Genomic DNA, 12,261 nt, shown 5'->3' on the forward strand with positions numbered 1-12,261 from the left:
CGCGTACTGCGCCGTGCTGCCGGTCACGGCGACGTTGAATCCGGCGGCGTCTCTGTCAATGGGGTTGTCGCGCCACTTGGTGCTGTTCTGGGAGGGCCCCACTAGGGCCGCCGCACCCACAGCACGCACAATATCTAGACGGGGGGGGGGTGGCAGGGAGAGGTCATTGTTAACTAGGGGGGTAGGGGACAGGTAGAGGTCACGGTCAACCAGGGGGGAGGGGACAGGCAGAGGTCACGGTCAACCAGGGGGGGATGGGACAGGCAGGGGTCACGGTCAACTAGGAGGGGAGGGGACAGGCAGAGGTCACGGTCAACTAGGAGGGGAGGGGACAGGCAGAGGTCACGGTTAACTAGGGGGGGAGGGGACAGGCAGAGGTCACGGTCAACTAGGAGGGGAGGGGACAGGCAGAGGTCACGGTTAACTAGGGGGGGAGGGGACAGGCAGGGGTCACGGTCATCCAGGGGGGGGAAGGGAGTTAGAGCTCACGGTCACAAACATGTTTTTCGATGTATTTCTTTGAGTCTCTGTTGGTCTCTATGTGTCTACCTATCTCTATGAGTCTCTGTGGATATCTATGAGTATGTATGTATATACGAATATGCATCTGTATGTATCTCCATGTATCTGTGTAGTGTCTTCAAAAATTACTCACACCGACACGTTGTAACAAGCAACTCTACATCTCCACCGCTGCCCTCACTTACGCTCCCTCAGACCCGCTCACCCATCTGTCTCGGGCGGGGGGATCAGCCAACACCCGCCCGGCGACGACGTGAGGGTTGAGGTCCCATTGACGGCTGAAGCGGCAGCGGTGAGATGCACTCTTCGTCCCCGGCAACAGCCCTTATATCCCTCTGCTATTTATCCGAGACCTCTCGCGCGTCTCTTTAAGCTCTCTCCCGTCTCCCTGGCAACACTTCCGGTCTCAAGGTGCACAACCGGTCGACCCCGTTTGCACCCGCTTCGCCGATTAACAACTGGGGGTTTGTCCGTGCAAATCTCACGTTGCACACGCGCACCTGTCTGCCCTCAGTTGCCCTCGGTTAACTGTGCGCCCCGCGTATTTCACTCCTCTACATCTGTATGGGTCTCCATGTATCTGTGTAGTGCCGTAGATGGGCCACGCTTACCGGCAGTGGTAGACGTGGTCCATCTGCAAGGGTGCCCCATACTGCCAAGGGGGGGGGGGGGTGGCAGGGGATCTATGATCCCACACAACGCCACCCCTCGATGGGGACCCCAGACAGCTAATCCCCTCGGCGCCACCAATGGGGGGGGGGGGGGGGGCTGCAGGGGATCTACGATCCCACGCAACGCCACTCCTCGATGGGCAAAGGGGCATAAAAGGGGACCTCCCCAGTCGGTCGAGACCAGTCAAAGCTCAAGACCAGCCAGCATAGGACCCTGGACCCCCGCGCCCCGCTTGTCCTTGTAAGGGCCGGGACGCTGTGCGGGCCAGTGGTGGGACTCTGGGAATCCCGGCTCTACGTCCTTGTAAGGGCGAGTTCCGTGGAAGCCGGAGTCTAGACCCGCACCTTGGCTGGGTCGGGTCAGGTAGCCTCCCCTAGGGTAATTGAAGCTGGAGGACCCGAGAACGTAGCCAGTGTCAGGCACGCTAGGAGTAGGCTATGTCCCTAGGCTGTGTCCCTAGGCTGTGTCCCTAGGCTGTGTCCCTAGGCTGTGTCCCTAGGCTGTGCCCCTAGGCTGTAACAGAGTATCATGAGTGTTGGAGTGTTGTATCGTAATAAAAAAGTTACCTCTACAAGTGTCTCCATATCCATTACATCTGTATGGGTCTCCATTAGTCTCTATGTGTCTCTACGTATCTGTATGGGTCTCAATGTATCTGTATGGGTTTCCATTAGTCTCTGTGTCTCTACGTATCTAGATTTGAAGCTTTCGTGACTGCAATGATTCATATTCTTAGGTTTTTTCGGTAAAGTCACGTAGGTAAAAACATTAAAAAGTAAAATAAAAAAAAAATCACGACGTTTCGGAGGCAACACAAGCTTCCGTCTTCAGGTGGTACCGTCACAGCCACGACAGCTGTATCAAGTAAATGAGAGATTGCAGGAGCTACCACTCCGTTTATATAATGGTTGGAGAAGGTGGTGGGGCAAGGGCCGCATACTTTTTATTAATATGGTAAGGTGAGGCTTAAGACTAAGAATGCGGTTTGTGACTCAACCTGTAACAGGGAGACCACCACTAAACATGGTAAAACTGTGTTTATTGTCTGTCAAATAAGATTGGCAAATAAGTGTAGTTAAATCTTTTTTGCATGGTTAATCACATCTTTCCAATGATTACTCAGTTTGTAACCGTCATCACGGTTGAAATTATGTCTGTGTTTGTATATTTGTATGGCTTCGTGTACAAACCTTTGATGGTAGCCAGGAGGTTTGCAGAGAAAGCTAGCCTATCACTAATCTCGGAGAGAATAAGGTTACTCCGATCTGAACTCGATAATTTAGACAAGACTCTCTTACAAACACATTTAATGTTAACACAAAAATGTCACCTGATTGGAACCACGTTGATTACATGACTTCTGCTTCTGCTGACTCAATGTCAGCCAAATGCAAAGCTAACCTGATTTCTAAATTCAACCTCCTATCTAAGAAGAAACCAGAGCCACACATCGCAAAGCTGGATGTTAACAAGACCGTGATTAATCAGAGTAACATCCCAATTTCTGACAATCTATAAACGGTACTGGCCAAAGGACTAAATTTCGCCATCACCCCTAAATATATACCAGTAGAGGATATGATTTCTCAGATTGATGTAGCCCTCAGAGTCATGGGACACATCCATGCGGATGTAGCAAGAGCTGAAATAGCTACTATTCTTAAGAATGCTAAGAAACCCACTAGTAACATCAGCAAAAACGAACGCTCTGAACTCGCGGACCTAAAAAAGAGAGATGATATAGTCATCTTCTCAGCAGACAAGGGCAATGCCACGGTCATCATGGATAAAGATTCATACAACAACAAAATCCTGGACCTTAATGATGGGAGTTACTCCAAAATTAAAAACGATCCCACTAAAAACCTAACGACAAAAACCAACAGTATCATCACGAGTTCGACTTCCCTAATCGAACCAAGCAAACGTCCCTCTCTAAAACCATCGGCGGCTAGACCTCCCAGACTCTATGGTCTTCCCAAAATCCATAAAGAAGGCACCCCGCTATGACCCATCGTGTCGACGATAAACTCTCCTACGTACAAACTAGCCCGTTTTCTATCAGATACTCTGCTCCCCTTCACAGGCAAGACCTCTTCGGCAGTACTCAACTCAACCCAATTAGTCTCTATGGTTAAGGACATGGTATTATCTCCTGATGACATCCTCGTCAGCTTTGATGTAGTATCTTTGTTCACCAAAGTCCCAGTACCGGACACCCTAACAATAATTGAGGACTTAGTCCAACATGGATTGAATTCTGATGTACCTGCGCTGGTTAGGCATTGCCTCACCAACACTTATTTTACCTGGAATGGCACCTTCTACAAACAGAATGAGGGTACCCCTATGGGCTCCCCCTTGTCACCAGTTATAGCCAACATGTTCATGGAAAAGTTTGAATCAGACGCCATCCAGACATCCACCCTGCGTCCTTCCTTATGAAAGAGGTATGTGGACGACACTTTCGTCATCTGGCCACATGGCCTCCCAGCATTGAACCACTTCTTGGACCACATCAATTCTAGACACCCATCCATCAGATTCACTATGGAAGTGGAGAAAGACGGTAAACTACCATTCTTGGATATTCTGTTTGAGAGGAGGCCTGACGGATCCTTGGGACATTCTGTCTACAGGAAAGCCACCCACACATATTCCTACTTGAAACCGGATTCCCACCACCACCCATCTCAAAAGAATTATCTCATCAAAACGCTATACCACAGAGCCCATGGCATTTCTGACCAACACCACCTGGCCGGTGAATTAAGACATGTACATCGGGCCCTCAGGATGAACGGATACTCTGACCGCACAATCCGCCAAGCTGTTTCTCCCACCGTACAGAAACAGCCACATGAAACTCCGACCAAAACTATCACGTTGCCATACATAGCAGGCGTGACCAAAAATATCTCCAAAATTCTAAACAAACATAAGATCAAGTCCGATTCAGTACAGTGCATAAAATCCGTGATTTGATCCCATCTGTGAAGGATGTCGTTCCTGACTTACAGTATCCTGGAGTCTACAAATTGAGTTGCATTTGTGGTGATAGCTACATTGGAGAAACGAAACGTCATGTTTCTGATCGTGTCCGCGAGCACAAGTCAGATCTGAAACACGACAGAACTGATTCTTCGGCCGTTGCCGATCATTGCTACAACTCGGTGGGCTCTCATGAAATTGTATTTTCCGAGACCAAGGTTCTCTGCAAACCTCCTGGCTACCATCAAAGGTTTGTACACGAAGCCATACAAATATACAAACACAGACATAATTTCAACCGTTACAAACTGAGTAATCATTGGAAAGATGTGATTAACCATGCAAAAAAGATTTAACTACACTTATTTGCCAATCTTATTTGACAGACAACCATCACAGTTTTACCATGTTTAGTGGTGGTCTCCCTGTTACAGGTTGAGTCACAAACCGCACCTCTCCATAACAAAGGCTCAACAAAGGCTCAGCCTTTGTTATGCAGTCTATTCTTAGTCTTAAGCCTCACCTTACCATATTAATAAAAAGTATGCGGCCCTTGCCCCACCACCTTCTCCAACCATTATATAAACGGAGTGGTAGCTCCTGCAATCTCTCATTTACTTGATACAGCTGTCGTGGCTGTGACGGTACCACCTGAAGATGGAAGCTTGTGTTGCCTCCGAAACGTCGTGATTTTTTATTTTATTTTACTTTTTAATGTTTTTACCTACGTGACTTTACCGAAAAAACTTAAGAATATCTCTACGTATCTGTATGGGTCTCCATGTATCTGTATGGGTCTCTACTGGTTTACCGCACGCTCCATAGTTTGGCTTGCGTGGCCACACTCGCAATGCTGTGTGGCTCGTCTTTTATTTAGTTTTGAGTCCACGGAAACTTGGCACAGCAGACAAGCAAGTAGCAATCGGGAACAGAAGCAGGACAACAACAAACAACAACAACTGAGTAGAAATCAGAGCTGAAGCGAGAGCGTATGAGGCGAGTGGGCAGCAGCGAGGAGGAACTCACTCGGAAGGGTGATGGCCGTCTCAAAGGTCTCCCATCCGCCGATGCTGCAAGACAAAGAGCACGTGGGTGGAGACGCGTTGGGCGCAAGCCCAGCCACCGCATAACCCCAACCACATTTTGTTTGGCCGGATATAAATTTAAAACGAATAAACTATGATTGTATTTGATAATAGGTTTTTCCCCTTTTTTTCTGGCAACAAAACAGGTGTTAAGATGTTAAACACCAAACTGAAACCTTTCACAAGGAATCGTGTCTGCATTAACCACACCGACACGTTGTAACATCTCAGTCAGTCAACCCACGGCACCTGCAGGGTCTGCCAGCAGCGAGCCTTCGACACTTCACGCAGGCCTCAAGATGCACCTAGCTTGGCACAAGCGCCGCGAACTGCGGCTGTTGTTGGTGGTCTGCTCACCTGAACGCACGCTCCCTGTGCTCCTTCAGCAGAGTCAGCACCCCCGTGCCCTGCATCCCAAACCCCGCCTGCACACGCACACCAACACCTCGTCATCGCCACCTCGTCGCTCACCTCGCCATTCAATCACTCACCTCGTCACTCGCATAGTAGTTTGGCGAGCATGTCCCGATGAAGTGGGTGCCGTGTGTGCGGCGTGATGATGTGGACGGTGGCTGCGATAATGATTATGATGATGTGTGTGGGTGTGATGTTTCGTGGTGATGTATGGTGATGATATGTGTGGATGTAATGATGTGTGATGATGTATGGTGATGATGTGTGTGGGTGTGATGTTTTGTGGTGATGTATGGTGATGATGTGTGTGGATGTGATGTCAAATTTTCCCCTCCCTCGACTGTCCATAAGTGATGGGGCAGTTGTGGAGAGAGTGGAGAGTTTCCCGTACCTGGGCAGTGTGATTATGACCAGCTCCGGTTTGATAGCTGAGGTCTCACTCCAAATCAGTCGTGCGGCATTATCGTTTCATCGGCTGCGTAACGCTGTGTGGAAGCTATCTGGTCTGTCGCTCCATACTAAGCTCCTGGTTGTCTCGGCCACAGTTATACCCTCCATTCTCTCTGCTTGCGAAACGTGAAACATCTGCGCTGGTGTGAAACAATCAGGCTGGCCTGCCTACGATCCATCCTGGATCCAGACTGGAATGTGTGAGGAGTTCACAAATCCTTGAAAGATCTGGACACAGTCCCATCAATGAGCTCCTCCGGCAAGCGAGGCTGCGTGGCTGGGTCATTTAGCCCTCAAGCCCAGCCACCGCATGCCCAAGCAGATTCTCTTTGGCCGCATAGAGGGGGTTAAATGGGCGCAGTACGGGCTGGAGAAGAAATGGAGCTGAGTGGACTTGCCGATGACTGGTACCAGCAGTGTCAAGATCGGCCTATATGGAGGAGGCTCGTGAAGGACGCTGCTGGGTAGTTGGAGGAAGTCGCCCTCCAACAACAACGGAGGGCGGAGGAGCGACGCTCACAACAATGAGCGGAGCACCGAGTGGCTAAAGCACAGCAAGTTGGCACGGTAGGGGGCACAGGTGGTGCATCCGCCAGTCAACTCAGTCAGCCAAACCATGGCACCTGGGTCTGTCCTATGACCGCCTGTCAGCGAGCACTCGACAACTCATGTGGCCTCAAAGTGCACCTAGCCTGGCAGAAGCACCGTGGTGACGTCACCACCACTTCATGGTGAATGGCGGTTGTTGATGTGGTGATGTGTGTGGATGTGATGATTATGTGTGTGAAAATGATGATGATGTGATGATGATGTGTGTGGATATAATGATGATGTGTGTGGATGTGATGATGACGTGATGGTGATGTGTGTGGATGTGATGATGATGTGTGTGGATGTGATGATGTGATGATGTGTGTGGATGGGATGATGTGATTATGATGTGCTGATGTGATAATGATGTGATGATGATTTGATGATGTGATGATGATGTGATGATGACGATTTGATGATGATGTGATGATGTGTGTGGATGTGATTCGTTACCGTGAGAGAGTCGCCCAGAGCTGCGACGACTTTAATGTCGGACGGCCTGAGGCTGTGAACTGTAACAAAGACAAAGATCATACTCTTTGGTTGTTTCGGTAAAGTCACGTCGGTATAAAATAAAATAAATCACGACGTTTCGGGCGCAACACAAGCGTCCGTCATCAGGTGGGAAAGCATGGTCTGCTGCTGAGGCAGACTGTTTTAAAATGTTTGAAATGGGTTGTAGCCCAAGGGTCCTAAAGAAGTGGCCGCGGCGAGTGATGTTGTTAATGTGAGAAATTAGCATGATGTTAATGTGAGGGATTAGCATGTAACTGTAGAAAAGGAGGAGAGCGGCCTCCTCGACGAGGGCACGGAAGTGGCTATGTTAATGTGAGAGATTAGCATGATGTTAATGTGGGAGATTAGCTTGCAATATAATAGCTGACATAGGCAGTTAAGACTTTACCTGGTTAATTACGTACTTTCAATGATTGTCAGTTTGTACCCATCCTCTCGGTTGAAGTTGTGTCTGTGTTTATATATCTGGATGGCTTCATGAACAAATCTCTGAAGGTAGTCGGTAAGTTTGCAGAGTACATCTGTCTTGGAAAATCTATTTCGTGTGAGCCCACAGCGTTCAAACAATGATCGGCAACGGCAGAGGTATTGGTCCTACCGTGTTTCAGATCTGCCTTGTGTTCACGAACGCGGTCCGAGACAAAGATCCCCCATGTAACCCACGCAGGCTGTTGGAGCAAGTGGTGTTAGCGAGCACCTATGGTGTGTGAGTCTATGAGTCTCTGTGTGAGTCTATGGACCTCTGTCTGAGGCCTGGGTTCTGGGTGGTTATTCGTGCTTTCGAAGTCCCTGACTCTATGCTCACGATCATTAAGTACCTTCATGATGGTGAGTGGGCCCAGGTAAAACTACGTGACCGGGAGTTGAAGCCATTCCCTTGTCACCTTGGAGTGCGACATGGATGTCCTCTGGCTCCCAGATTATTTAACATCGATTTCGCTAATGTAGTTCGTGAAGCCGTCAATGACTGTACCAGAGGAATTTCTATCTGGTACAGATGCAATGGAAGGCTGATCAATGCCCGGGTGTGGTCAAGGGATGGCTCCCTATTGGTCAAAAATGTTACATATGCCGATGATCTGGGAATTGCTGCTGACTCAGACGAGGAGTCGGAGCTGCTGAAGCTGGAGCGTGCCACTAAGAGGTGGGGCCTTACCATCAGCCCCACAAAAACTAAGCACATGCCTGGGTATTTTGCACCATCAGACACTCCATCTCCGCAACTCCCTATTGGTGATGGGGCAGTAGTGGAGAGAGTGGAGAGTCCCATATCTGGGCAGTGTGCTCATGACCGGCTCTGGTTTGACAGCAGAGGTCTCACTCCGAATAAGTCGAGCAGCATTATATTTTCATCAGTTGCGTAACGTTGTGTGGAAGCTACCTGGTCTGTCGTTCCACATGAAGTTTCAGGTCTTCTCGGCCACAGTCATGCCCTCCCTTCTCTTCGCCGGTTAGAAACATTTAGGCTGGCCTGCCTACGATCCATCCTGGGTTTAACCAGGCTGGATTGTGTGAGGAGCTCACAAATCCTTGAAAGATCTGGACAAAATTCCATCGGTGAGCTCCTCTGGCAGGCAAGAATGCGTTGGCTGGGTCATGTAGCCCGCATAGCCAGCCATCGGATGCTTAAACAGCTTTTGTTCGGCCAGATAGAGGGGGCTAAATGAGTGCGGCACGGGCTAGAGATGAGATGGCGTGATGTAGTACAGGAGGACGTGGAGCTGAGTAGACTTGCCGATAACTGGTACCAGTGGTGTTAAGATCGGCTTCTGTGGAGGAGGCTCGTGAAGGACGCTGCTATTGGCAAGTTGGAGGGAGTCGACCTCCAGCAACAACGGAGGGCAGGGGAGTGACGCTCACAACAATGAGCGGAGCGCCGGGTGGCTAAAGCACGACAAGTTGGCACAGTAGGGGGTACAAGTGGTGCATCGGCTAATCATCTCAGTCAGTCGACCCGTGGCATCAGGGTCTGCCCCGTGACGTCCTGCCAGTGGGCGTTCGACACTTCACGTGGCCTCAACGTGCACATAGGCAGGCACAAGCGCCGTGGTGACGTCACCACCACTTAGTGGCGAATGGCGGTTGTTCTTGTTGTGTGACTCTATGGGCCTTTGTGTGAGTCTACGGGTCTCTGTGTGAGTTTATTGGTCCCTGTGTGAGTCTATGGGTCTCTGTGTGAGTATATGGGTCTCTGTGTGGGTTTTTGGGTCTCAGTGTGAGTCTATGGGTCTCTGTGTGGGTCTTTGGGTCTCAGTGTGAGTCTATGGGTCTCTGTGTGAGTCTATGGGTCTCTGTGTGAGTCTATGGGTCTCTGTGTGGGTCTTTGGGTCTCAGTGTGAGTCTACGGGTCTCTATGCTCAACGTCTACAACCCCTAAATGTCTCTTCGGTCCCATGGGGGCACCTGATGTGGGACGGGAAGCGGAGGGCGCCAGCGCTCGACACGGGAACACGTTCTTGGGCGACTCATCTCTGGGGTCAGGAACCAGGTCCTCCTCCTGGGTCACGGGGTCACACACACAAGGGTCCCGTTGTCACACACAAGGTTCACGGAATCACAGCGGGTCACACAGGGGTTACGCAAGGTCAGACACACAAGGGTCAGGGTGTCACACAAAAGGGTTATGGGGCCACAACGGGTCACGCAGGGTCACACACGGGTCACGGTGTCACGGTGGGTCACACCGAGGGGTCATGCAGGGTCACAGGAGTCCCAAGGGGTGACCCAGGAGGCAGTGGTGAGGCGGACAATGTGAGTTAGGGGTAAAGGAAGTGGCGAGAAGCTCTACGTAGTGGTGAGGAGTGGCGAGGAGTGGAGAGAAGTGGTGAGGAGTAGTGAGGAGTGGAGAGAAGTGGTGAGGAGTAGTGAGGAGTGGAGAGAAGTGGTGAAGAGTAGTGAGGAGTGGTGAGGAGTGGTGAGGAGTAGTGAGGAGTGGTGAGGAGTAGTGAGGAGTGGTGAGGAGTGGTGAGGATCTCACCAGCCCCAGCTGTGAGAGTCTCAGGATTTCATTAAATGCCTCTTGGTAGGAGCGCGACTCCGCACTGACACCTGCGGGGTCACAGTGGGGTCACGGTAGGGTGACAAGGGTCACAGTGGGGTCACGGTAGGGTGACAAGGGTCACAGTGGGGTCACGGTAGGGTGACAAGGGTCACAGTGGGGTCACGGTAGGGTGACAAGGGTCACAGTGGGGTTACGGTGAGATGACAGGGGTGTGTGTCCGCATGTGTATGTGTGTGGGGAGCGGTGGCGCAGCGGTTAGGGATAATTTGAACCGGTTCTTGGCCTCTCATAGATCGACTCGACTTGAAATAAGTAATCGGTGTGGTTTGTAAACATCGGCACTGGGAAGACAAAGGCGGCCGGGCGTGGTGCTGGCCACCCATCAACTCGTGTGCTGCGCCGGCTTTCATAGGTGCTCACTAACAGCACCTGCCCCAACAGTTCGTTGAAGGCTACACAGGTGGTCTTTGTCTTGTGGTACCCGATTGTGTCTGTGGGTGTCTCTAAACATCTACATGACAAGTGCTTTCTGACTGTTATAACCATCACTCGCTGCAGGGGTGCGCTCAGCCTTCATGGGGGACTCATTGGGGGGCTGAATGCTCCACAGGTGTTTATCTCCACCGTTTCCAATGTGCGCGTGTTGTGAGCCCGGAGGAAACCCACGCAGAGCAGGGAGAGGTAATACAACTCCACGCACACTCACAAAGACAAAGATCCCCCGTATAGCCTGAACAGACTGTTGGGGGCAAGTGCTGTTAGTGAGCAGCGCCGTTGAAGGCGGGCACGGCACACACGCTCACTCACACTGCAGGGCAGGGGGAGAACATTCAAACTACACGCGGAAAGGCGCTCTAGTCGGGTATTGAACCCAGGGGCGAGTGTCTCTACTGCGCCACCACCGCCACCCGGCAGTCGAGCCCGAGGTGAAAAGTTTCCCGGCAGCGACTCTCACAGCTCTCACTCAGGGTCAGGGCTATAGGCTGGGGTCAGGGCTATGGGTTGGGGTCAGGGCTATGGGTTGGGGTCAGGGCTTTGGGTTGGGGTCAGGGCTATGGGTTGGGGTCAGGGCTATGGTTGGGGTCAGGGCTATGGGTTGGGGTCAGGGCTATGGGTTGGGGTCAGGGCTATGGGTTGGGGTCAGGGCTTTGGGTTGGGGTCAGGGCTATGGGTTGGGGTCAGGGCTATGGGTTGGGGTCAGGGCTTTGGGTTGGGGTCAGGGCTATGGGCTGGGGTCAGGGCTATGGGTTGGGGTCAGGGCTTTGGGTTGGGGTCAGGGCTTTGGGTTGGGGTCAGGGCTTTGGGTTGGGGTCAGGGCTATGGGTTGGGGTCAGGGCTATGGGCTGGGGTCAGGGTTTTGGGTTGGGGTCAGGGCTTTGGGTTGGGGTCAGGGCTTTGGGTTGGGGTCACGGCTATGGGCTGGGGTCAGGGCTATGGGTTGGGATCAGGGCTATGGGTTGGGGTCAGGGTTTTGGGTTGGGGTCAGGGCTATGGGCTGGGGTCAGGACTATGGGTCGGGGTAAGGGCTATGGGTTGGGATCAGGGTTTTGGGTTGGGGTCAGGGCTATGGGTTTGGTCAGGGCTTTGGGTTGGGGTCAGGGCTATGGGTTTGGTCAGGGCTTTGGGTTGGGGTCAGGGCTATGGATTGGAGTCAGGGCTATGGGCTGGGGTCAAGGCTATGGGCTGGGGTCAGGGCTATGGGTTGGGGTCAGAGTTTTGGGTTGGGGTCAGGACTATGGATTTTGGTCAGGGCTATGGGTTGGGGTCAGGGCTTTGAGTTGGGGTCAGGGCTATATATTGGGGTCAAGGCTTTGGGTTGGGGTCAGGGTTTTGGGTTGGGGTCAGGGCTTTGGGTTATGGTCAGGGCTATGGGTTGGGGTCAGGGCTATGGGTTGGGGTCAGAGTTTTGGGTTGGGGTCAGGACTACAGTTTGGGGTCAGAGCTATGTGCTGGGGTCAGGGCTATGGGTTGGGGTCAGGGCTATGGGTTGGGGTCAGGGCTATGGGTTGGGGTCAGGGC

At 51.7% G+C, this 12,261-nt stretch overlaps 1 protein-coding gene across 2 annotated transcripts in view; it reads right to left on the reverse strand.

The window, feature by feature from the left end:
- Positions 1-12,261, reverse strand: part of LOC133356238 (phospholipase B1, membrane-associated-like) — a 29,927-nt gene that overhangs the window by 17,089 nt on the left and 577 nt on the right. For both annotated transcript variants that reach the window (XM_061573619.1, XM_061573618.1), the window contains exons 2-7: positions 10,219-10,289; positions 9,645-9,738; positions 7,179-7,237; positions 5,628-5,695; positions 5,212-5,255; positions 8-134 (exon numbers count right to left, since the gene is read on the reverse strand). In XM_061573619.1, coding sequence (XP_061429603.1) covers positions 8-134; positions 5,212-5,255; positions 5,628-5,695; positions 7,179-7,237; positions 9,645-9,738; positions 10,219-10,289 — 463 coding nt within the window. The remainder of the gene's footprint in view (positions 1-7; positions 135-5,211; positions 5,256-5,627; positions 5,696-7,178; positions 7,238-9,644; positions 9,739-10,218; positions 10,290-12,261) is intronic.

Source organism: Lethenteron reissneri, chromosome 53, assembly GCF_015708825.2.
Source record: "Lethenteron reissneri isolate LAM-NWPU_2019-01 chromosome 53, ASM1570882v1, whole genome shotgun sequence".
Taxonomy (NCBI): Eukaryota; Metazoa; Chordata; class Hyperoartia; order Petromyzontiformes; family Petromyzontidae; genus Lethenteron; species Lethenteron reissneri.